The sequence below is a fragment of the Alexandromys fortis genome, unplaced genomic scaffold, assembly GCF_014885135.2.
Source record: "Alexandromys fortis isolate MF-2015 unplaced genomic scaffold, M_Fortis_MF-2015_v1.1 scaffold_190, whole genome shotgun sequence".
NCBI classification, from domain to species: domain Eukaryota; kingdom Metazoa; phylum Chordata; class Mammalia; order Rodentia; family Cricetidae; genus Alexandromys; species Alexandromys fortis.
Genome location: NW_026068059.1, coordinates 2,854,065 through 2,880,837, shown reverse-complemented (window position 1 = coordinate 2,880,837; position 26,773 = coordinate 2,854,065). Strand labels below are relative to the sequence as shown.

Below are 26,773 nucleotides of genomic sequence, written 5' to 3'. Positions count from 1 at the left end.
TGGTGGCTCACACCTTTAATCCCAGCTCTCAGGAGATGGAGGCAGGAGGATCTCTGAGTTTGAGGCCAGCCAGGTCTACAGGGGGAGTTCCAGGACAGCCAGAGAGCTACATAGAGAAGCCCTGCCTCAAAAAAAAAAAAAAAAAACAAAATTTAAAAGAAATCAATAATTTATGTTTTAATTATTGTACTTTGATCATTTGTAGGCGAAACCTAACCAAATTATCCCTGATCTTCAGCCACATGCTGGCAGAACTGAAAGGCATCTTTCCAAGTGGACTCTTCCAAGGAGACACTTTTCGGATTACTAAAGCAGATGCTGCAGAATTTTGGAGAAAAGCTTTTGGGGAAAAGTAAGTCTCTAGATGATAAACCTAACAATGAAAAGCTAAAGCTTATGTTAAGAGATATTTGTTTAAAAAAAAAAAGAGATATTTGTTTAGAATTTGAAATTATAAAATATTTAAAACACAGTGGGTCAGCAAGATGGCTCAGTGGGTAAAGTGCTTGCTATACAGACCTGACAATTTAGCATTTGCCCTCTGCGCTCACACATTAGCACACACTACCATCAACAATAACAATTTAAAAAATTAAATTATTTTTTAAATTTTGTTTTGTTATTGTTATTATTGTTGTTGTGGTTATTATTATTTTGGTTTTTCAAGACAGGGCTTCTCTGTGTGACAGCTTTGGCTGTCCTGGAACTCACAGATTCACTTGCCTCTGCCTGCTAAATGCTGGGATTAAAGGCATGTACCACCACACCCAACTTTTTTTTTCCTTTTTAAACCAGGAATGGTGGTTCGTGGCTATAATCCCAGCACTAGGGAGATGAAAGCAGGAAGATAAGAACTAACTACCCTGGGCAACATGAGATCCTCTCAAAAAACAAAATAAATAAAAATATCCAAAATATGAAAAAGCTGTCAGGGATAGTGTACACTTATAATCCCAGCACTCTGGAGGCAGAAGCAGGTGGATCTCTTGAGTTTGAGGCCAGCCTGGTCTACAGAGCAAGCACCAGGACTGGCTACACAGCTACTGAGAAACCCTGTCTCGAGAAAACAAAAACAAAACAAAACAAAACAAAAGGACAAGCTTTGGGGCAAATGCATGTGCTTACTTCCCAGCTTTTTGGAACATTTTTTTTTCTCCCATCTTTTTGAGACAGAGCTTCTCTTTGTGACCCTGGCTGTCCTGGAACACACTGTCACCAAACTGTCCTCCAACTCAAGAGATCTGCCTGCCTCTGCCTCCCAAGTGCTGGGATTAAAGGTGTGTGCCACTATGTCCAATTTTTCCCAATTTTTTTTTTTCCTTTTGGTTTTTCAAGACAGGGTTTCTCTGTAGCTTTGGAACCTGTCCTGGAACTAGCTCTTGTAGACCAGGCTGGCCTCAAACTGACAGAGATCTGCCTGCCAAGTGCTGGGATTAAAGGCATGTGCCACCACCGCCCAGCTTTCCAGCTTTTCCCAATCTTTAAAGAAATAAAACTGCAATTGAGATGAAGTCTGTATTCTTTGATTGAATGAATATTCTTCCTTTTCTCTCCCTGTCTATTCTGTTAATGGACATTTATGTTACAAATTATTGGTTTAAATTTTTTAAACTGTGTATATGTGTGTATTTATACACGTGAGTGTAGTATAGAGGCCAAAAGAGGGTGGCAGATCTCCTGGAGCTGAAGTTATAGGGTGTTGTGAGCTGTTGGATGTGGTGCTATAAACTGAACCTGGGTCTTGTGGAAGAGTGATACCTGACATTAACACTGAGCCACCTCTCAGCCCCACATTTCAAATTATTGCTGTTTCAAACTGAAATGAGTGGTGTCATGGTTGTTTTCATAGGCTAGGAATTCTCCTTAGTTACATAGCTAAGAATGTTACTGGTAAGTCATGGGGTTTCACTTTTTCCCCTTCTACTAAGTATTGCCTAATTGCTTTCAAAAATGGTTTGTATGAGTTGTTTCCTCTCTCTCATTTGTTTTGTTTGTTTGTTTGGTTTTTGGTATTTGGGGGGTGGGGGCAGGATTTCTCTGAGTAACCCTGACTGTCCTGGGAATGCTCTTGTGTTAGACTAGGCTGATCTTGAACTCGGAGATCTGCCTACTTCTGTCTCCTGAGTGCTGGTAAGAGTTACAGGATTTGAGTTACTTTGCAGTACAGCACAGCACTTGCCTAGAGTGATTCAGGTCCGGTTTTCAAACCTTAGCAGTGAAGAAAGTGTACTAATTAAAAAGAAAATGCTAATGCGTAGCTAGGCATGGTAGTGCACACTATAATTCCAGCTCTTGGGAAGCAGAGGCAGGAATTTGAGGCCAGGCAGCAATGCAAAAGTTCCTGGGCCACTCCCCCCACCTTTTTTTCTTTTTTCTTCAAAAAATAGGCAAACAGCTGGTGGTGCAGACCTTTAATCCCAGCGCTCAGGAGTCAGGGGCAGGCACATCTTTGTGAGTTTAAAGCCAGTCTGGTCTACAGAATGAGTTTCAGGTCAGGCTCTAAAGCTACAGAGAAACCCTGTCTCAACCCCCCAAAATAAATCTCTCACAGAACTCAAATTATATTTAAACTAAGAACAGAAAGAAGAAAATAAGGGATATGTTTGTTAACTTCCTAATGAGTAACAGATGATTTTCTACAATTCTCTGGCCAAAAATGTCACATATTAATCACCTTCTCATCCTTCTACAGGCAATTTGTTCTAACCTAGAAGCATAGAAGGAAGATGATGAGGTTATTTTTTTTTTTTAAAACAGGGTTTTACCATGCAGACTCTGGTTAGCCTTGAACTTTCCATCCCCTTCCTCAGCCTCACCATGCTGAAATGAGAGGTTCAGACCTCTACACCAAGTTTTTCTTTGGAAATGGCATCTCACTAGGCCTAGCTGGCCTGGAACTCATAGAGACCCACTTGTCTCTGCTGGAACTAAAGGCTTAAGCCATCACACCTGGTTTTGAACTAAACTTTGAAAATCACAGTCAGGCAGGGTAGTGGTGCCACGTCTTTAATCCCAGCACTCAGATCTCTGCTGAGGCAGTCAGATCTCTGTGAATTTGAGGCCAGTCTGAGTTAAAGGACAGCCAGAGCTCTTAAACAGAGAAACCCTGTCTTGAAAAAATAAAACAAAATAAAAACAAACAGAAAAAAGAAAATCACAGTCCATATCTGCAGTTGCCTATTATCTCATTGTGCCTTCTCTCACCCCACTCCACCTCAGGACAATAGTTCCTTGGAAGAGCTTTCGACAGGCCCTTCATGAAGTGCATCCCATCAGTTCTGGGCTGGAGGCCATGGCTTTGAAGTCCACTATTGATCTGACCTGCAATGATTATATTTCTGTTTTTGAATTTGATATCTTTACACGACTATTTCAGGTAGGATACTAAAGTCATTGACTAACCTGGTACTATTTTTATGAAGAGAAAGCTCTTTAAAAAAAAAAAAAAAGATAAAAACTGAGTGTGGTGGCTTGTAATTATAATCCTACCACTTAGGGTTTTGAGGCAGGATGATTGCTGAGTTCAAGGCCAGCCTGGGCTAAAGAGTGAGTTAGAAGCAAGCATGGCCTATAGGATAATGCCCCGTCTCAACTAGGAAAAAAAAGTAACGTTAAGGATTTTGTCTATCTTAAAAGCATTTCAGTTCAGTACTGGAGAGATGGCTCAACAGTTAACAGCACTTGCTGCTCTTGCAGAGGACTCAGGTTCAATTTCCGTGGTGACTTGCAACTACCTGTAACCCTAGTTCTAGGTGATCTAACGTCCTGTCCTGACCTCTGTGGGCATTACACATGTGTGTAGTTTGCCTGCATACTTGCAAGCAAAATACTCCTACATATTAAAAAAATAAACACAATCTAAAAGTGTTTGAATTCATTTTAGAAACTTGTAAACAAAAGAAAGATTAAAATTTAAACTTGTATTATTAATTTTAGAATTGTGAGAGTGGGGAAAATAGAGACAGAGAAAGGCATTCCCAAGATTGGAAGTGGGTCTGAGAGTTGAGAAAGGTCTTAAGTATTGGTCCTTCAATGTGTGTATGTGCCAACTTGAGTAAGCATTCATTAAGAGCTTAATAATTGTACATATAGGCCCTATTCTGTTTTTCTGGGGTTTGTTTGTCACTGTTTGACTTTAATACTGGTAAGAGCTGCTAAGCTATTTTGTGTGCATAGTTGTCTCCCTATACAAGACTGCTTGTATTCTGAACTCTCAAAGTGTCTATTCTCCCAAATATATTTGTCATTCCCAAAGAATGACAATAGAGAATTTGTGACAAATTTGTATTTGAGAGGTGAAGTTTTTTTCTTTTGTTCTTCATTGTTCTGAAGGTGTATGTCTGAGCCAGATGGTTTATGATTGATCTTTTATTTCTTTAGCCCTGGTCCTCTTTGCTTAGAAATTGGAACAGCCTTGCTGTAACTCACCCTGGTTATATGGCTTTCCTGACATATGATGAAGTGAAAGCAAGGCTCCAGAAGTTCATTCACAAACCTGGCAGGTCAGTACCTTGAAGTTGATTCACAAACCTGGCAGATTGAAGGAAAGAGGTTTGTTCTCCTGAATTTCATTCTCTCATGATTTTTGTTAGAGTTAAAGGAACATCATTTTTTACTGGTTCCCCCGTAGCCCAGTTTTGGGGATAGGATTGATTTAATCAACTCATGTGATTTAGTAAATATTTTTAAGCCAATATAGAATGCGATTTATGCTGGGTGCTTAGAGTCCGAGTACGCAAGAGCTTAGAAAGCTAAAGCAGGAGAATGGTTCGAGACCAACCTGAAAAATATATCAAAATCCTGTCTCCAGTAAATAGAACCGTGAGGTATTTTGCTTCTTTATGGAATCATTAGAGGAGTTGATTTTTTTTTAATGTTGGAGAGAGTAAACTGAGGCCTGCAGACATACTACAGCATTCATTTTCCCTCTAAGCTATGCCCCAGTCCCTTGAAAAAGTTACTTTAAATTCTTTTCAGGTTTGCACAAGAAAAGAGTTTTATTATTTATGTTTTCATATATACTTTGTTGTTATTCATATTCATCCTTTTCCCCTGAAGGAGATATTCTTAATGGTCTGTTTTTTTAAATCCTGTCCTCTATCTTGCTTTATGTCTGATAGCATATATATTGAAACTTTGCTAATCTCTGTCCTCAGTTACATCTTTCGGCTGAGCTGTACTCGTCTGGGTCAGTGGGCTATTGGGTACGTTACTGCTGATGGGAACATTCTGCAGACAATCCCACACAATAAACCACTCTTCCAAGCACTGATTGATGGCTTCAGGGAAGGCTTGTGAGTATCACTGCTTTCTGTCGTCTCTTAACATCTAGGAACTGGGGACACCAGTGCTTCTTCATTAGTGGCTTCTATTGCATGTTTTTTTTTCTGCAGACTAAAATTTCAGGAATGTGTTAACATGCTACCTTACCCTGCCTTGAGGTTGAAGCAGCTTTGTTCTTTTTGGGAGCTCCCTAAGTGAGACTGGCTATCTTTGTTGTTTTAGTTAGTGCCACGAGTAAACTTTATCTCTTTTTCCAAATAACTTAGTTTTAAAGCAAAATTAGGATAAAAAGCTATGCAAGGATCAGGACATTCTGCTGCTTCTTTAACTAGTCAGTGAGAGGGTGATTAGATGTTCCAGTGACAGCAGACCTCAGTTGCCTTCAGCCTAGTTTTAGTCTGATTCAGCTGTTTTTTTTTTTTTTTTCTTCTTCAGGCCTTGGGCTAATATTTATGGCTAAGTTCTTACTCCTGGAATTACTTACTTTAGGATTTTAAATTTATTTTCAGTCAGTAAACACTGAAAATACTGTTGAGTGGGTATCAGAACAGCAACTGTGTTCTAAAGTTACCAGGAAAAGACATTTTCCATTATGTATCATCTCAGCATTAGCATTGAGGCAAGGAGAGGTGCTGCTCCTAACATCTGGGCAGTCTGATGCTCAGATCACTGTAGATGATCTCAGTGGCTTCATTTGCTTCCGGTTCTACCACTTGTAAATTGGGGTCTCTAGTCAGTAGCACAGCACTCCAGGAACTGGACTACATAACAAGGCCCTCTCTCGGCAATCAAAAATAAAAGAAAAAAATATTTATGCCTCATGACCATTAAAAATAGAGGCTGACAAACTATGACCCATCAGCTAGGTGTTTGATACAGCCTGCAGATCAAGGTGATAGTTGCTTGGGGATTTTGTTTTGATTGTTGAGACAGGGTCTCACAGGTAGCACTGGCTAGCTTAAAACTTACTTCTTACTTTGTAAGCCAGGCTGACCTCCAATTCACAGAAGAACCTGCCTGGTTCTGCTTCCCAAGTGCTGGGATTAAAATTGTGCACCAGCACCCATGGCTTATCACTTATTTTTACACGTGGGAGCATTTTGCCTGCTTGCCTGCCTCTATAGGCACCACTTGCAAGCCTGTTACATGAGGAGACCAGAAGAGGGCATCAGAATTTTGGAACTTGAGTTACAGTTGTGAGCCTCCAAGTGGTTGCTAGTAATCAAACTTAGATCCTCTTGGCTGTGGTGGTACAGACCTTTAATCCCAACAATGTGGAGGCAGAAGAAGGTAGGTCTCTAAATTTGAGGACAGCTTGATCTACATAGTGAGACCCTGTCTCAAAATAAAAACAAACAAACAAAACCCCAGATCCTCTGGAAGAATAGCCATCTCTCCAGCCCCTTGTTACTTGTTTCAAAGATGTGGTAGCTGGGCAATGATGGCACATGTGTTTAATACTCGGAAGGCAGAGACAGGTGGATCTCTGTGAATTCAAGCCAGCCTAGCCTATAGAGCAAGTTCTAGGACAGTCCCTAAAGCTACAGAGAAACCCTGTCTTGAACAAACAAAAAAGTGGTAGTTTTCATTTGTCTGTTTTACTTTGCACTGATAATTTGACCTGATTGAAACGCTAGGATTATTAATCTCTTTCTAGCTATTTATTTCCTGATGGGCGAAGTCAAAATCCTGACCTGACAGGTTTATGTGAACCAACACCGCAAGATCATATCAAAGTAACCCAGGTGAGTTTTGTTTTATAATTGTATTCATTGGAGCTGAACTTTTGGGTGTATTCTCAGAACTCAGTAATAGTCTAAGTATTACAACAATTAGATTTTAAACTATTGATTAGATTAGTGAGTGTGTATGAGCATGTATGGTGTTGTGTTGCATGGTGTATGAGGAGGCCTGACCGAGGTCAACAATGAGCATTTTTTAGTCGCTCTCCATCCCAATTTTTAAAAAATAGAGTCTCTTATTGAACCTGGACCTGACTGATCGGCTTGGGTGGCTGGGCATCGAGCCCCTGGGATCTCTCTGTCCCCCAGCCTTAGGGTTACAGATGTGTGTGCCTTTTAGGTGGTCCTGGGGATCTGAACTCAGGTTCTCATTCTTGTACAGTAATCAGTTTTTCTACTGATGGAGCCATCTCCTCGGCACCTAATGTGACATTGCTATTTGAGTAAACTTTTTATGCGCATGGGTACCTGTACCTCTGGATGAATGTGTGTACGCCACATACATGTATATCTGTGGAGATAAGAAAAAGGCATCAGAACTGGAGTTCCTATGTGGGTGCTGGGAAGAACAGCCAGTGCTCTTAATCACTGAGCCATCTCTCCAGCACCACTCTTTGAGTAAATTTGACAGTCTTTTGGTTTTCATGTTGCTAACATTTAGTATCGCTCATTCAATACATTTTCTCTCAATTTTTTCATCAAAGGAACAATATGAATTATACTGTGAGATGGGCTCCACATTTCAACTATGTAAAATATGTGCTGAAAATGATAAGGATGTGAAGATTGAGCCCTGTGGACACCTCATGTGCACATCCTGCCTTACATCGTGGCAGGTATGGACATCCAAACTCTGTTTTCTCTGTGTGGTTACTCTGAGAGAAGGGTGGGGTAAGTTCAATTTTTTTAAGTCCCCTTCTCTTGCTTGCTCCCCCCCCCCCCCCAATTTGGATGTTTAAGGTAAGGCCTCATTTAACCACTGCTGGCTACCATATCAATTTTGGAAGATGACTTCAAACTCCTGTGCCTTCTGCTTTGACCTCCCAAATGCTGGCATTACAAGGGTGGGCCACAGTACCTAACTCTTCTCCTATTCTTTCTCTTCTTCTAGGCACTGAGGAATAATTCCAGGGCCTGCTAAGCACACACTACCTCTGAATTATATTCTTCATTAAGTCTACTTTTATCTGTAGGAGCTGTACTTACTAGGAGATGAGTATGTTACATTCTTTCAGAATATCTGTTACTCTCATTTGTCTTCTGCAGGAGTCAGAAGGTCAGGGCTGTCCATTCTGCCGATGTGAAATCAAAGGTACTGAGCCCATCGTGGTGGATCCATTTGACCCCAGAGGCAGTGGCAGTCTATTAAGACAAGGAGCTGAAGGAGCTCCTTCCCCAAATTATGATGATGATGATGATGAACGAGCTGATGATTCTCTCTTCATGATGAAGGAGTTGGCAGGTGCCAAGGTAAGACTGGAATTCGGGGGCATTGGAGATACAACTTGGTGTTAGAGAAATGTCTTGGTCAGCATTTCTGTTATTGTGATAAAACACTGATCAAAAGCAATTTGGGGATGAAAGAGTTTATAGCTTGTAGTTCATCATCAGGGAAGTCAGGGCTACACTGGGAGGCTTTCTTCCTTTGTTAGAACTGAGGATTAAGGGAGGGAGATGCTTGAGAATTTTATAAAGATACTAGTATTCATTTCTTCACTGAACGGCACATGAATAGTGTTTTCTTTGTAGCTTTCAGTTTGTTATATATTAACTTTTAGACGATATTAAAATTTGACTCTCTTTCCCTCCTTAAAATCTTACCATAAAAGTGTATGAAAACATGGCGCTGCCCTGTTCTTCACACTTCACACCCGGCAGCTGTCATTTGTTGTTGTATGTTTTGTTTCTTTTTCTGCGCTGTACCTTGGACTTGAGCTCTAGGCACGTAACTGCTACCACTGAGCCACATCATTGATCTGAGGGGCGTGTGTATTTGTTGTATAAAGTTAAAGGTTTGGGGGTTTTTTGTTTTGTTTTTTTTTTTTTACAACCTAACTTCCCGTTTTTCCTGAAATAATTATATTTCTAATTTTCAGTTTGCATCTGTCACTAATAAGAAGACCATGCTTTAAAGCATCTTCTCAAGTGGCTGCATTAAGAAATAAATTCTAAGCCCAGCAGTGATGGTGGTACACACACCTTTAATCCCGGCACTTGGGAGGCAGAGGCAGGAGGATCTCTGTGAGTTTGAGGTCAGCCTGGTCTACAGAGCAAGTTTCAGGACAGCCAGGGCTACACAGAGAAACCCTGTCTCTCAAAACTGAAAAGAAAAAAAAAAAGAAAGGAATGCGATCAGCAAACTGTACAGTGCAGTAGGTAGCATATAATACGGTGCTGTGATCCTCGGCAGTCATCTGTGCACCTTCCATCTGCTCTGCTCACTCTAAGTGGACTGCTTCCCTGCCATCCTTTCCTCTCATGGACCTGATTGCCTCTCCTCTGCAAAGACTTATTTCTTGCATCCCATGTTTTCTTTTTCCCTTTTTGAGGGAACTATGCCCTTGAAATATCTTTCTGGGAGCCTGGAGAGATTGCTCAATGGTTAAGAGCATATGGTACTCTTCTGGAGGACCCAAATTGGATTCCCTGTATCCATGTGCTACACCTCACAGTTAACTGTAACTCCAGTTCCTGAAGGATCCAAATTTGTAATCTTGTAGTCACCTGCACCCATATACAAATGACTACACACAGACACTTATACATAATTAAAAATAGTAAAAATAAATCTTTAAAAATATCTCTGGCCCGGCAGTGGTGGTGCATGCCTTTAATCCCAGAACTTGGGAGACAGGGGCAGGTGGATCTCTGTGAGTTCGAGGCCAGCCTGGTCTACAGAGTGAGTTCCAGGACAGGCTCCAAAGCTATACAGAGAAACCCTGTCTCAAAAACAAACAAACAAACAAAAATAATCACTGTGAAAAGGTGAAAGAGTAACTTTCTGGGGTCTTTGAACAAAGGGGACATTATATATAGATTGGAGGTCTTTAGGGGAAGTCAGCAAGTGCTGGACTAGATACTGATGGAATGAGAGTTAGCTTGGTGAATAACTTAACTTTTTTAGTTCTAATATTAAGCTGAATTTTCACCTGAGGTAGAGCCTGGTTTTTTGAGGCTTCAACTAGTCTGTCGTTGTCTCTTCAATGTCCTGTATATTTTGGTTATTTTTAGAAATTTTACTTAATTGGGTGGTGGTGGCGCACGCCTTTAATCCCAGCACTCTGGAGGCAGAGGCAGGCGGATCTCTGTGAGTTCTGTGAGTTCGAGACCAGCCTGGTCTACAAGAGCTAGTTCTAGGACAGGCTCCAAAGCTACAGAGAAACCCTGTCTCGAAAAACCAAAAAAAAAAAAAAAAAAAAGAAAGAAAGAAAGAAGAAAGAAATTTTACTTAATATTCTTTTTCCAGATAATATAAATATTTTGTCTTTAAATTTTTTTATTTACTATTATTTGTGTGTGTGTGTTTGTGCATGATTATCTGTAAGGGGATGGGGGTCCCATGGCCTTCCTATGGAGGTCAGAAGACAATTTTGTGGTCTTATTTGTTTGTCTGCTTTTAAGATTTATTTTATGTTTATGAGTGCTTTTATCTGCATTCATGCCTTTGTGCCAGAAGAGAGCATCAGATATCAGTAGAGATGGTTGCAAGCCACCTTGAGGTTGTTGGGAATTGAACTCAGGACCTCTGGAAGAGCAGCCAGTGTTTTCAACTGCTGAGCCCTCTCTCTACCCCTAGAAGACAACTTTTTTTTTTTAAATATTTATTTATTATGTATACAATATTCTGTCTGTATGCCTGAAGGCCAGAAGAGGGCGCCAGACCTCTTTGCAGGTGGTTGTGAGCCACCATGTGGTTGCTGGGAATTGAACTCAGGACCTTTGGAAGAGCAGGTAATGCTGTTAACCACTGAGCCATCTCTCCAGCCCCCTAGAAAACAACTTTGTAGGGTCAGTTCTCTCCTTCCACCTTTATGTGCTTTCCAAGGGTTGAACTCAGGTTGCCAGACTTGCACAGCAAGCACATTTACCTAGTTTTAATCTTGATAATAGTCTTTTTTTTCCTCCAAAGATAATGAGATAGAGTATTGTAGTAGTTTTTAAAATTGTGAGGGAATCTCCTTTTCGTATTGAGAGTGTCTGTCTGATTGAGAGTGCCCTCTTACGGTGATATAAACATAGTCCAGGATTTCAAAAATATCTGCGATTTTATAGGTTTGTGTGACCCAGCACCTATGATCACATAGTATTTGCTGTCTCCAGCATTAGGATTGAAAGATGCTGTTCCCTAAACAAGAGTAACCCTTTCAATCTCATCGGTTCTAGGTGGAAAGGCCTTCCTCTCCGTTCTCCATGGCTCCACAAGCTTCCCTTCCTCCAGTGCCACCAAGACTTGACCTTCTACAACAGCGAATATCTGTTCCTCCCAGCACTTCAGTTCTGGGGACTACTTCTAAGGCAAAGCATTATCCATTTCTGCACTTTGATGGGCCTTTCTTATATAAAAGTGGTTTTGATTGATTTGTTCTCATCTTGTTTCCATAGGCTGCTTCTGGCTCCCTTCATAAAGACAAACCATTGCCAATACCTCCCACACTTCGAGATCTTCCACCACCACCCCCTCCAGACCGGCCTTACTCTGTTGGAGCAGAAACACGTCCTCAGAGACGCCCCCTGCCTTGTACACCAGGCGATTGTCCATCTAGAGACAAACTGCCCCCTGTTCCCTCTAGCCGCCCAGGGGACTCATGGTTGCCTCGGCCAATCCCTAAAGTACCAGTAGCTACCCCAAGCCCTAGTGATCCTTGGAGTGGAAGAGAACTGACCAATCGGCACTCACTTCCCTTTTCATTGCCCTCACAAGTGGAATCCAGAGCAGATGTTCCTAGGCTGGGAAGCACATTTAGTCTGGACACTTCCATGGTAAGTCCTGAATTTTAGACCATTTTGCTTAGGAGTTTCTGTAGGTGGCATTTTATAGTCAGAAGTGTTTTCATTGGACTGGGTGTGGTGGTAAATACTTTTAATCCCACAGTAGGCAGAGGCTCTCAGACTTCAGAGTTCAAGGCCAACCTGGTCTATGGAGGAGTTCCCTGGAAGGAGACAGCTAGGGCTGTTAAACGAGAAACCCTGCCTCCAAAAATAAATAAATAAAAATAAAAAAATGTGTCTCTATATAGTGTAGTGTAGAGTATCTGGTGCCAGTGACCACGTGGGAGTGTTTTACCAGAACTTAGGTTAGATGGATCCTTTAGAGTGCATGAAAGGAATTCACAAAGGCTTAGAAGCAGTCAGTACGTGGAAAGACATAAGACATGAACTCTCTCCTAAACTGGCTAACAGACTTCAAATTTGGAATGAACTTAGATGGGTAAATTGAAAAGGAGGTTGGAAGCTAATGAAGAGATAGAATGGGAAAAATACAGTTTAGCACTGTAATAACACTTAGATGACTCTTGGTTTCACAGAAAAAAAATGGTAACATTTGAATGGCTCCAAATGGTGGCATTCTGGAGTAGCATCATTGAGAACATCTGTTGAGCTTAGATGTAGATTTACTTATGCTAGAAGTAATATTTCTATAGACGGGGGCTGGAGAGATGGCTCAGAGGGTAAGAGCATTGCCTGCTCTTCCAAAGGACCTGAGTTCAATTCCCAGCAACCACATGGTGGCTCACAACCATCTGTAATGAGGTCTAGTGCCCTCTTCTGACCTGCGGGCATACACACAGACAGAATATTGTATACATAATAAATAAATATTTTGAAAAAATATTTCTATAGACAACTAATTTTATTTCATCTGTTTTTAGAATTAGAATGAATAAGGTATTTCCTAGCTTTCTTCTGACTCTTCCACTTGAAATTCCTTCAGTATCAGTATCTATAAGCAATTCTTTTTTTTTTTTTTTTTTTTTTTTTTTTTTTTTTTTTTTTTTTTTNACTCACTCTGTAGACCAGGCTGGCCTCAAACTCAGAGATCCACCTGCCTCTGCCTCCTGAGTGCTGGGATTAAAGTCATGTGCCTCCACTGCCTGGCTATAAGCAGTTCTTTTGTCAGATGTTATGACTCTTGGATTTGGGAGGTCTGTGTTAATATTTTTGTGAGTTTTTCCCACCAGTAGGTTCAGTAAGAGGAGATACTTAACTACTTAACTGTAGTTGGGAAAGTTTTTTTTTTCTTTTTCATATCTTTTCTTACTTTGCAGAATATGAATAGCAGCCCAACAGTGGGTCCAGAGAGTGAGCACCCAAAAATCAAGCCTTCCTCATCTGCCAATGCCATTTACTCTCTGGCTGCCAGGTAAGCATATTAGAGTTGTATTCATTTCGTGCAGTGGGTATTTCCTTTTTTTTATGAGATAGGGTCTCCCTAGGTAGATAGTGATGTCTTCAAACTCAGAATCCTAAACTGGATGTTGTTGGTGCTTGCCTGTATCCTGTGCTTGAGATACTAAGGCAGTAAGTAGTATTGCTACAAGTTTACAAGCTAGCAAAACTCCTTCTCAAAACAAACCTTGGTATTCTTCCAGAGAACCACGGGGAGGCTCACAACCATCTGTAACTTCAGCTCCAGGGGATCCAATGCCCCTGGCCTCCTTGGGCACCTGCACTCATTTGCACGTACCCATTTGTAGACACGCCTATGTGTCTCATGTTTTATTATAACTAAAAGTAATAAGAAATGATCTTAAACAAAAAGTTACCTCACAAGTCTACCTCTGAGTGCTTGTGAGTTTTATATTTTGAAATATTTTCTTCTCATGTTTTTCCTTTGTGCTGAGTCTTTTGTTTTTATTAATCTTCTTAAAGATTTGGTTTTGTTATGTTGCTGTGACATGATTTTTAAATGATGCCTGTTTCCAGGCACGTGGCACATGCCCTTAATCCCAGCACTCTTGAGGCAGAGGTCTCAGAATTTGAGGCCAGTCTGGTGTACAGAGTGAGTTAGTTCTAGGACAATCAGGGTTGGGGGGGGGGGCACCTTTGTCTCAACAAACAAACATCCAGATGGTGGTGGTGCACACCTTTAATCCCAGCACTCACTCAGTGGTGTAGAGACAGGTAGGTCTCTGAGTTCAAGGCCAGTGGGGTCTACAGAGCTAGTTCCAGGACAAACTCCAAAGCTACACAGAAAAATCCTGCCTTAAAAAACAACAAACAAGCAAAAATGTGTACTACTTTTATAATCAGGAAAATATTATGTAAATGAGGGAAGGCAAATAAATGCAAGTATTTCTTGTTGATGTGCAAAAAAGTGAAAAGGGAAAGAGATAGAATTATTCCAAGAAGCATGAGGTGAGGTCATGTTTCTTATGAAGCTGTTATTTTGTCTTAGTCTCCTTTCATAAGGTGAGACAGCGGAAGTTTTTGTTTCTTTTTTTTAATTATTGTATGTGGTACCTGAATATATATGCCTGTACGCTATGTGCAGGCAGTGCTCATGCAGATGTACCAAAAGAGGGACTCAGGTCCCCTGGAACTGGAGTTACAGATGGTTGTGAGTTGCTGCGTGGGTGCTTTGAATAGAGCCCTGATCCTCTCTGGAAGAGCAGTCAGTGCTCTTTACCACTGAGCCATCTCTCCAGCTCCTGAGAAGTTTTATTGAAGAAAGCTGAATGAGAATTACATACTTTGTGCTGCAGTAGCAAAATCTCTGAAGTAGAGGCACAGAGATACAGTCAGTCTAGCACATGCAAGGTTCTATGTTTGATCCCTTCACTACCAAAATAAAAAAAAGAGGAAGAAAAAAATGAATGATTAAGAGTCAAACATGTAGGATCTAATCTACTTTTTTATCTCTTTATTCAGGTTACTTTTTTATCTCTTTATTTTAGATTTTTCTGATAGGAAATAGTGAAGAGAAGAAGTGATCATACTTTAGAGAAATGCTTTTGACAAGCTATATAATCTTACTACCATAGATGGGTTTTTGTATTGTGATTTGCTATACATTTCTAGCATTCTGTTAGAAAGCCACCTGCTATTCCATGTTTTATGCCTTGGGGGGAAAACAATACTAACGGGAGCACTGTAACAAAACTTACTTGTGAGTTGCGGGTAACTGGAACCAACTGCCTATCCCAGCTTCACATTTGGATCAGCTCAAAGCAAACTTTGTAGTTGATGCATATTTTCCTAAATATTTGCCATGGTCAGTGGAAGTGATAGTACCCTAGGTACTATTTATTTATTTATTATTTTTAATTCTTCCAGGCCTCTTCCTGTGCCAAAACTGCCATCTGGGGAGCAGGGAGAAAGTGAAGAGGACACGGAGTATATGACTCCCACATCTAGGCCTGTAGGAATTCAGAAGCCAGAGCCCAAACGGCCTTTAGAGGCAACCCAGAGTTCACGGTATGCTCCCAGCAACCCCAATTGGAGCTAAGTGTGTTTACTTGGATAATTCACTTGTCTTTCACCTGCTTGTTTTCTTATTGCACAGACCATTACCTAGTCAGAAGTAAAGCAGAAAGAGAAGTCTAGACCCTAATGTTTACATCCCTAATAGCGATAAGCAGTTGCATTGTTTTCCACTGTGGCACAGTGACCTCTGGAACGTGGACACCATTAGCTTGTCATGAGTCAGTCTCACGGTATTTATAAATGGTATAGGTACAAAGAGAGTATGTTGTGTTGAAAGAATCAGGGTCTGGGACAGTTAGAAACAGGTTAGTCTGCTTGAGTTAGCAATTGACAGAATTTTGTTTGTGAAGATCATTGTACCTCTTTGTGGTTCAGAACGTGTGACTGTGACCAGCAGATTGACACCTGCACGTATGAAGCAATGTATAACATTCAGTCCCAAGCACTCTCTGTAACGGAAAACAGTACCTTTGGTGAGTAGCCTGTCTTCTACTAAAATTGATATGCCTTGTGTGGTAGCACCTGTCTGTAATTTTAATGCTTGGGAGTCTGAGGCAAAAGAATTTCAAGTTTGAGGCCAGCCTAGCCTACATAGCTAAGACTCAGTCTCAAGACTAAGAAGAAAAAACCCTAGGGGTGCTCTGTAACATTCGGTTAAGACAGCTTATCCAAATAGAAAATTATTCTCAGTGCTCTTTGGCAAAAAGTCTTTGACTCATGTACAGAATGGGCCCCACTTTCCTTTTTAAGCACTATTTCCTAACTTTTCCTCCTCCAGGGTCTGGAGACATCTGCGTTATATGGCCTGGACCTCAGGACTAGCAGCTCTCTTTTATTCCCATTACATTGATGAAATTCTTTTGTGTGGGGGTAGTTCCCATGGTAAATAGTTTATCAAGATGAAAGTTCAAGAAACCTGCATACACAAGCCCTTTGGCTGATCTTCTCAGTTAAAATATGGGTAGGAGTCTATAAAATAGCACTTGAGTCTTGGCATCAGTAGCTGTTGACCTTAGCAAGAGTGACTGTTGACATGTTCAGCAAGAGCAGGTGGAGTTTTTATTTTATCCATCTACAGGCCTGAAATGGTATTTGGCCCACAGTAGACATTTGAGTACCTTTTGAATGGAATAAATGGTTGTGTACATGGGCGAATGAGTGAATCCCTCTGAGCTGAAGTGTGTTAGCAAATGAAGTATGTCAGCAGAGAACGATAGCTTATACCAACTTTATTCCAGGGGAAGGGAATTTGGCTACAGTCCACACCAGCACTGGCCCTGAGGAATCAGAAAATGAGGATGATGGGTATGATGTGCCTAAGCCACCTGTGCCGGCTGTACTAGCTCGTCGGACTCTGTCTGACATCTCTAATGCCAGCTCCTCCTTTGGCTGGTTGTCTCTGGATGGTGATGCTACAACAAGTGAGTCTGCAGGCTGCCTTACTTGTCCTGGATTAATGCTCTCTGGCCTCTGATTTATAACTAAAGTCATGATCTTCTGGTGGCAGTAAGTCAGTGAGTGGATGTAGCAGGCTGTGCACTGTATCTAAATGTTGGAGAGCAGGTCCTAGGTCCCACATAGGAAGTGAAACTCTGCAGGTGGTGCTTAAACCACAGCTCCTCCTGTAGGAGAGGGCAGGGCTTCTAACTTTTCTGAGTAGATAGAGGCGATGTTGTTGTCCCTGGCCCCTTCTCGTGTCATGTGTGTCTCCCCGCCTCCCCCAGCTAAGCCCTATCCTACTGGGAAGGATTGTACTGTCCTCAAATACTAGCCCTCCACACACACACCCCCCCCAACACACACACATTAGTCTCTGGTATCCAGGACTACTCTTGCACCTGTGGCTGCCTGGTAGGGAAGCAGCCAGAGTAGCTGTCACTTTGTTCTCAAAGTTATCTTCAATTTCCAATGACAGCTGATGAAAAAGATGTAGCATCTGGTTTCCCATCTAGGTAGGATTCCCACCCAGACTAGCTTACTGCTTCTTCTTTGCAATTTTGGCTGTGCTATCTCCTTATTTGTAGAAGAAATGGTTTAGTTTAGTTTAGTTTAGTTTAGTAATGTGTAAACTTATTAAGTATAACACACAGTGTAGGTGTGATAATGCTTCTCAAAGTTGCAATTACAGTTACAAGAATGGGCGTAAGACATATCTAGTAGGTTCTTCACTCTGTAATAAGAGTCTAGATCAAAACCCAACTTGTAGACTGATGACCTAGCTCAGCAGCAGAATACTTTACCAACCTGGGTTCACACCTAGCACTGAAGATAGATAAAAACCCAGACTTGTGCCAGGCATGGTAGCTCACAGCTGTAATCTCAGCACTTGAGAGACGGAAGCCCGAGTACAGGTGTGAGTTTGATTCCAGTCTTGGCTATAGAGTGAGCTCCTGTTTTAAAACAAACAAAAAATATAATTCTAGCCTTGTAACAGAGGAATACATTAGCATATTGTTATTGTTGCTGCCATTAAATTGGAGCTTCCAGGATTTGCAAATATTTTTTTCTTTCTCTTTTAGACTTCAATGAGAGTTCCCAAGTTCCTGAGCGCCCCCCTAAACCATTCCCCCGGAGAATCAACTCTGAACGAAAAGCAAGTAGCTATCAGCATGGTGGAGGTGCCACTGCTAATCCTGCTGCCGTCGCTCCCTCCCCACAGCTCTCAAGTGAGATTGAGCGCCTCATGAGTCAGGGCTACTCCTACCAGGACATTCAGAAAGCTTTGGTCATTGCCCACAACAACATTGAGATGGCCAAAAACATCCTCCGGGAATTTGTTTCTATTTCTTCTCCTGCCCACGTAGCTACCTAGCACATCTCTCCTTGCCATGGATTCAGAGGACCCATGAGCCGGGCTCTTACTCGAGCACCTAGGAAAGCAGTGACTTCTTTTGGAACATCACAGTGAGGTCCTGCCTTTTCTGTGGGTATCGACACCCATGGTTCCAAGATTTCAAAGCAGTGGAATGAAAATGGAGCAGCTGGTGTGTTTCACTGTTACATTGGTCTGAAGAATGTGTTTGTAGTCCTTCAGTTCCCAGTAGGAGAGCGTGAGTTTTTATTAAATGGTAGCCCATCCCTGCAACAGTACAGAAAGCAGTAGAAATGCTGTTCTGTAGCCCTAGTTAAAGATTTAAGACTTTCCTGTTAAGGGTGTGTATGTGGTCTGTCTGTGTATCCTCTGATTATAAGATTATCCTGCTGTGTGTGAATCCAGGCAGGGAGTTAGCACAAGAGCTTCAGGAAAGAATCTGAAGACTCCCATCTACTGTGGTATTGCACCTAGCCCTGCTGGATGTTACAACCTCAACACTCCCCTTTGGCTTAGATTATCATGTGCTTAGCTAAGTCTTACCGTGTTAGAATGCCCTCTGTCCTTTACCCTTGAGACTCCTTACCCTATCCTTTCCTCATTGGTGTTCTCTGGCTTGCTGTGACCTAAAGCCAAGCAGCTTACAGGATGTTTTTTCTGACGTCTGATGGTATTGGTTTGTTTGGTAGAATAGGTGGGAAGGAAAGTACTGTTCTGTGGTTACAGTTATGACTGATGCTAACAGCTAACACTGGTCACTCCAAAGTGCTGTTTCTATAGGAACGTTGAATTTGTTAAAATAAGATGTTTGAATTCTCCTAATTACCTAATGACTGGTTTGAAATAGAGGCCTTCATATACATTCCATGTCTTCCCCAGGAAATAGTCTGTGGGAGTCTGTTGCCTTGGTGCCAGGTATGTGTTTCTGATGTAGGTCGTGAGTCTTTCTACCTAACTGGAACAGAAGAACATTTGTTTCCAGGGTGGCTTTCCAGCCCAAATACCATGGAGCTTTTAGGAAGCTTCAGTCACATACTATTTAGATTTACAAAATAAATCAGTAAGGACTTACCTATTCAGTCTTTCTTGCCAGTGGTTAATTTCAGCTGAGGAATTTCTCCCTTGAAGAGGAGTGAGGTTAGCCTTTCAGAAGTGATTTCTTTCCTCACCCTCTAAGGGGTAGGGATAACCCTAATTACCTTACGGCATTTGCGGATGACTAGCGCCTTTCCTGCATTGGTACCACCCAGTGACTTGGTTGTTCATGTGCCTAGAGCTTTGGGAATGATTTCTCTTTCTCCTTCCTTGCCCTTATATTGGGTCCTACATATAATCACTGTATCATCCACAGTGTTCACATCATTCATTGAAATCTTTCAGTCAAAGACAGTTTGGGACATTATAGTAGTTTCTCTATTTACAAGTTTATCTAGATTTGGAGTCAGTTTGGAGACCTTCTTCCCAGTCACTGTTACAACCCCTTGGGTTTTAGTTAGTTCTCTGCCTGGAGTCTTGCTGACTTCCCTGGCAGCATTGTCCTTTCTCCTGTCACATGCAAATTGTTTTTTGCATGAATCCACTCTATCCTTTATGTTCAGACAGAATTGGCCCACTAAGATTACACTTTCTTTCTAGTCTTAATATCTTTGCAACTAAAACCTTTTGAACTTTCTTGGTTTCTGGATGCTTCAAGGTCTTCAGGTTTTATCCACTTGCCTCAGAGCTACTTGTGTTCCCAGGGCAGACTGCTATTCCAGTACTTTATGTGGATTTGCCATGGTTACCCAGGGTCTCCTCTACATAGCGGTAAGTAGGAAACAATAGCTTATAGCTTATCATCCACCACAAAAAAGCTCCAATTTTGTGTTCCTTTGAACATTGAAAGCCTGAGCCAGGCTTGGTCACATGTGCCTCTACTCTCAGTACTAGGGAGATGGTGGCAAGATGATGATAAGTTCAGGACCAGCTCAAAGCTGCTCGAACCACTGTTTCAAAACAAACGACTGGGCTTGAATAGGTGGCTCATGGGTTAAGAGTGGCTGTTCTTGTAAAGGACGCAGATTTGGTTCCCAGCATCATGCGGCAACTCACAACCATTTGTAACTCCAGATCTAGAGGGATCTGGTGCCTTCTTCTGACCTCTGTGGGCTCCAGGCACATACATGGTGTGCATACATACATGCAGATAAAACATAAACATAAAATTAAAGAAATATTTTTTTAAAAAGTATAAAAAACAAAAATTTGAAGGCCTCAACAGAGAACTTGGAAAAGGTTACAGGCCTAGTCTCTCTGTATTGTAGTATTTCTTTCCTTGCAGATATTGCCCACTATGTGAAGATCTATCAAGAAAATAAATCATTGGCTATGTACCTTCTGCCTTTTCTGTGTATCCAAGTCTTCTGTGGAGCACTAAGGATATAGCTCAGTTGGTAGAGCTGTTTAGCATTCACAATGCCATGGTTCAGCCCCACACTGCACAGAACAAATGGTGCTGAGGTACACCTCCAGTCCCTAGCACTCAGGAGCTGAAGACAGAGCATTAGAAGTTCAGGGCCACTCTTGCCTACATAGCAAGTTTGAAGCTACCTCGGGCTACATGAAACCCTGCCTCCAAAAGAAAACAAAAACCAGATCTGTGGCAATTACTGTCCCTACTACCTAGGGAAATAACAGTTTTGTCCTGCTTTCTGTTGAGTGCCCGTTTGAGCTCTGAAAGGGGTGTTGAGTGGGCGTTTGGTCCCTATGGTGAACAGGCACATGTTTGATTAGCTCGGGTGTTGGTTTATTAGATGTATATCTGTAGGCATCAAGGATTGAGACCATCATATGTAGGCCTTTCCTTTGGCCCCAGGACATGCTGGGGCCTGTGCCTGATATTATTAGGTAGCCTTAGGAAGGTTTCATGCCACTCATTTTGAAAATAGTCTCCAAAATTGAATTTCTTTTTCTTTTGAAGGCACCAATAACCCATTCTTCTTTTTCCATTTGGATAGTAACTTTTAATTCCTTGGCTCTTCCTCTAAGTTTACCTAAAATTGCTCTTTCATAAATAATCTAGTTTGGGTTTTGCTATTTTTGGCAAGCCCATCCTCTTTTTCTGCTCTATGTTACAATTACGAAAACAGCTTTAACGTTTTCCTATTCCTCAACCTCATTAGGCTATTTTATTCAACAGAGACCATTGCTTTCTCTGTCTTTCTAAATTGCTTTGCATGCCACTTTATTGATGGATCACTGTCTTGCCAGAACTCAAGGCAAGACTTTTCTAGTTCAGCCCCAGGACTAGACTCCTCCAACTGCCCTCCCACTGTTCTTCTAAAGTGAAAAGTTCTTACAATGTTTTTAAAATCCTGTGGGTTCTGAAATATACCTCCTAGTTAGCAGACTGGGCAGCTCTTGACCTCAGCCTTTGTATGTTAGTATTTATTTAAGCAGTGAATTGACCCTGGCTGACCATTCTCTTTCACTTCTTCCCTTCTTCCTCCTCCAGCCCCTCCCTGCATACTCTGCCATTTTGTCTTTCTCTTTCAATTCTCAGACATCCCTTCACTGGACAACGTAGTACTGTCATAGTAGTGCTGGCATCCTTTGGCTGTTCTGTGGGGTATAGGATGGATAAGAGTCACTGTTCTTCATATTTAAAATATTTATTTCCTCTGTGGGAAAGAAAATGTGTTTTATGGTTCAAGTAGCAATCTTACAAGTTAATTTTTATATATAACTTGCTTGCAGACCAAACCAGGAATCAGCTGTGTATTCATTTTATGGCACCATTAACAGGATTTAGTCTTTCTGTGATGATCAGCCATGGTGTTAATGCTGAATGTTCTACCTCACATCATGAGAATCAGAAGGCTGCAGGCCTTCTCATACTTTCCTTCTTTCCATTGGCCTTTCTGACTCTAGAATAATCACTCTACTGAATAGATTATTCTAACCACTGTCCGGGGTATAACCGTTTTCTAATTTCTACAAATATTGGACTGATTACTATGTGTCAGAAATGTCAGCTGTCTGTTCTTCCCTGCCACCTCATGGTGGTTTACTGGTGTTGGGACGTTAAGCATGGACGGTCCTTAACTCTTTTTGCATTTGACTATACATGTGTTTATTCACAACTCTTTTGTATAGAGTTATTTGTCCTTAATAGCGCTGTCTTGCTTAAAATTAGCCCACGACTTTCCCATTAACCCCTGTTGTCTTTCTGTAGCCTTGATAATAATTGGGAGATTCTGTTGTGTATACCTCATGGATTATCCTTTTTTGCTACAAATTTCATAATCTCTTCAGTGGGTTGAGGATCCACTGACTTAGAGTTGCACAGTAGAGCACTAAATGCTTAAGCAAAGCTTTTGCTGCAGTCTGCTTTCCAATCCAGTGCCTTTATCTTTTTACTGAGCTGCTTTTGTCCCAGGTCCTTCTTGTTGGAAAGGTTGTTTTTACCCTTCTGGGACCTGTCACTATCTCCCGTACAATTTGGGATTTCTTTTCTATTCTTTAGCAATCTGTGTCGTAATTCTGTCTTAGGATAGGTGGAAGGGTTGGGAAAGGGTGAGGTCCTGATTCTCAGGAGCTGGTCAGGAACTGAGCCTGGATTCTGTCCTCACAAGCCTTTCCAGTGTGGGCAGCTTATTAAAGGTACCAGAGCCTTACTGCTGACGTTATCATCTGGCACTTGAAGCTTCAAAATTCAACAGAAGTACTCTAGCACTACATAAAGCATCTGGAGTTAACTGTGATCTCAGTCACACATGGGCAGTCCTTCTTTAGGAATACACACAGCCATTTGATGCATGGGAGACTTGGTTCTTGTATATTACTGGCTGGAAAACTTAGACTTAGTCCCTACGTATACTTCACAGCATATTAGTATACATGACCCCAAAATAGGTACCCTTGACTTTAGTTCACTTGATCTTCTTACAATGAATGTGGTTCTTTAGAAACATTCAATAATTCTTGGAAAGAACAAGAGAAAATTAAACCTAATGATTCCATGGGTCAGAACAGGCACCCTGAGGAGTCTGTGCTGAGCTGTATCTCTTGAGGGTATCTGTTCACCAAGCTGGAACTCTTGGAGCAAGCCTGTCTTTGGAAGTAGCATTAGGGATTTTAGACCAGCCTCAGATACATTGCAAGGTGACGACGAAGACTGGATTCTTGAGTGTCTTGCCTGTTCATGAAGAATATTTTCTCCTCTTCATTTCCAGCAACAGGGAAAGCAGCGACACCATCTGGTGCATGAGTGGAGGTACTCTCCTCAAGTGTGAGTTCCTAATGGAATAGCTTCCCTGCCAGTGACTCTTCTGGTTCTCCCGCTATAGTTTCCTTTATGTCTGGTAGTTTGAAGGTGCAGTCTTTCATTTTGGGACGGTCATGGAGGCAGGAACATGAGGTAGCTGCAAGCAGAAGGACAGTAATACTTAAGTTATGTTCTTAAGAAAGAATATACTCAGTGAGAGTGTTGATTTGAGGGTTCATACCCGCACTGGGCCTTACAGGAAGAACAGAGAGATTGTGGCAGATTGAGAGCCTCCAAGAAGAGATCTGCAAAGGGACTTCCATACTGGAAGCACAGTTTCTGTTCTGCTGTTCATCTGGAAAGGTGAAGTTGAAGAAATCACCCCCTTACCCACTCCCCTTTTCCAGCCTTTTGAGGATAGGGTTCCTCTGTGTACCCCTATGCGCCCTGGAACTCGCTCTGGAGATCAGGCTGGCCTTGAACTCAGAGATCTGCCTCTGGAGTGCTGGGATTAAAGGTGTGTACCACCGCCCAGCTGGAAATACCTATTTTTAACTTACCTAGAGTCACTATCATCTTTGCTTCTTCATTTCTTCCTTTTTTTCTCCTTAGAGTCGTGGCACCCAAGATTGTTTTCCCCACTCATGAGGCTGTTCTAGTCTGTTCTTGGGTAGCATTTCTTAGCCTCCGCTCAACCTCAGGTCTTCTTCGATGTTACTTAGAGTGCAGATCCCGCTTCCACTGTAGCCACTTTAGGCTTGGCTCTCTTCTGGTTTTAGTGCTGAATACCTGTTCATTCTATGGGCTCTTGACCAGTCTCTTGCATTTCCATCCTCCTTGTTTCTCTTTCTGTGAGGGAGCCTGCAGTGATGTACTTAACTCTGCTTTCCTAGGAACCTTGGATGTTTGCCAGGATATAGATACTTTCAGTGTCAAATAGAGCTTGTTCTGTGAGCTCCTTAGACAAGCTACCTGTATCTTCCCTGTCTGGTTGCTTTTTCTCTAGTCCTGTAATAAGTGTTGTGGGTTTTGTTTGCTTGGGGTATTTTTCTTTTCTTTTTTTTTTTAAGATCAACATCAGAATGAGGGGTATTTTTCTTTTAGGGGTGGGGTGAGGGGAGTAAAGCTATGCTTCTGCTTACCTGGATCTTTGGACTCCCATCTTAGAGCCTGCCCTGCATTTTAAGGCATATCACACATACTACCCTGCTTTTAACTTCTAAATATTCAAGTCATTTGGTATACACAGAAGTAACCTACTAATCCAAAGATAGGCATTGAGGCTCATGGAAAGGGCGAGAGCAGAGTGCTCATTTGATGTCTAGGCTCCTGAATGAAGGAGGAGAGGGATAGTAGTGCCATGTGCCTTCAGCGTCCCAGGAGATCTGGGATGCTTGCAAGGGAAAGTACCAGTATTTCTTGGTTCTAGTAAGGAGCACAAGACTTAAGAAATAGAGAAACAAGGAAAGGGAGAGCCTACACATTGTTCTGTGCCTGATGAAGAGCACCATGGGAAGGGCCAGCTGCTAGCCAACAGCTGCTTAGGGATCGTACAGCGTCTTCCCTGTTTTAGTGCTTGAGAAAAATGTGGCTGACCACTCCTTGTGTTGTACAGAACCTAGGCTGAGCACCAGCCTCAGATCTACTAATCTGGCAGCTGAACAAATCAACCAAGAGTTGCGAGCACCTGGTTCTGCAGTCCTTATTCAGTCCCACAACTGAATGTGAGAGGCAGACCTCCACATTGCCTCCAAGTTTTCTTCCCTCTAAAACAGAATGGAAGCCAGAGAAGAGGATTGCACAATGAATGCTGTGCACAGCTCCTTAGGCTCACACTGCCTCCCAACATAGGCCCAGAAGTGGGGTGTGTGGTTGCTGTTGCTACCTCTCACCCAGTAGTGGAGAGGGTGACCATGTTTTGGCTGTCTTGAAGTGGTAAGAGGGTTGCAGGCCCTGAACGCTCTCTTGGCCTCTCCCCTGCTGTCTGGGCTAGTGAGCCCGCCCTGCAGTGCACAGAGAGGAGCCTCCTCCTGACCTTGTCAGCACCCTTAAGTGGGAAGTCTGACCTCTGCTGAGAGGTGCTGGGCATGGCAGCTGTGAGGTACCTCCTCCATCTGCTTTCTGGCTGTGCTGACTTGGGATTTTTAACCTTATATATCTTTTTCCTTTATTCAAAACAAAACAATTTTTAGCACACTGAAAAAAAAAAAAGCCAAATGTTTTGTGCCTTTCTAAGGCAGCGCTGTATCCCAGGCTGCATTTTAGGACTTAATATGGAAATACCAGAGTCTGAGCTCCTCTACCTGGAATCTCTTTAGCCCTAGAGTCTTGGGGACAAGGATATCTGGCCGGAGAGGTGGCACATAGGTGCCTGTAGTCTCCTTTCTCTGCCATGAGGCTTCTTTGGGAAAGAGCAGCACTTTATCTGGCATCGCTTGGTTGGTTCCAGGCAGCAGTTAGCGCTCCACTGCTCCTGATGTCCTGCTCCCTCAGCCTCCTGGAAGAGTTCCCCGCCGCGTGGAGCTGAGGGCGACCCTCCTGGAAGGGGAGATGGTTCATTTGTTTTTCGTTTTGCTGGATCTTGAGCCAGCTTCAACCTCCTGCCTCTCCTCAGACTTGGCTTTCCCTTCATTTGAAGACTTCAACCTTAAAGCATTAAGTGGCTGGTGCCCTTCAGGGTCTGATTGCCCCCAGGGAGAGGCCATGGAACCCAGAAGACTGTCATCCATACTGTCAGAGGTTTCAACCACAGTTTTCTTACCCTCCTTTTTCCCATTTCTCCCCTGCCTGTAGCTAACAAAGAGTGGGGGATAGAAACAGTTCTTTTTAAGGTCCTCCTCAGTCAAGATTTTAAAATTCTTGACTTGGGTGGGGCAAGAGAGAACTTAATATTTTCCCCAGAATAGAGTCCCAATTTGTATATCAGTGTTATGAAAACAAAACACACTTAGGTGAGATTCTCGTGGACTATTTTTTAAATGTCATTAATATAAAAAGATTTCTATTAGCAGTATTTAATCATTCTCCTCTAAAGAGCAGACAGAGGTAAATACTCCTGCAGAGTAGTGGAGCTTTAAGACTCGTTCTCTAAGTCCATGTTGTTTTGCCAGTGTACTGATGTGTAGAGGTCTGTTATACTAATTAGAGGTCTGTTATACTAATGTTATTTATTAATTTTTTTTCATTTCCATACAGTAACTAAAGAGCTTTTTCAAACACCCATGTCTGTAAAAAATATTTTTAAATAAAATTTCTTTTGTTGTAGCA

At 42.0% G+C, this 26,773-nt stretch overlaps 1 protein-coding gene across 1 annotated transcript; it reads left to right on the top strand.

Moving 5' to 3' along the window:
- On the top strand, positions 1 to 26,773 carry Cbl (Cbl proto-oncogene). Its single transcript, XM_050120068.1, has 14 exons — positions 1 to 352; positions 3,220 to 3,376; positions 4,381 to 4,502; positions 5,157 to 5,294; positions 6,941 to 7,028; positions 7,730 to 7,861; positions 8,292 to 8,495; positions 11,409 to 11,540; positions 11,628 to 12,005; positions 13,292 to 13,386; positions 15,300 to 15,440; positions 15,825 to 15,922; positions 16,688 to 16,870; positions 17,969 to 26,773. Exons 1-14 carry the CDS (start codon positions 36 to 38, stop codon positions 18,259 to 18,261), a joined length of 2,478 nt encoding a protein of 825 aa, XP_049976025.1. The 5' UTR covers positions 1 to 35; the 3' UTR covers positions 18,262 to 26,773.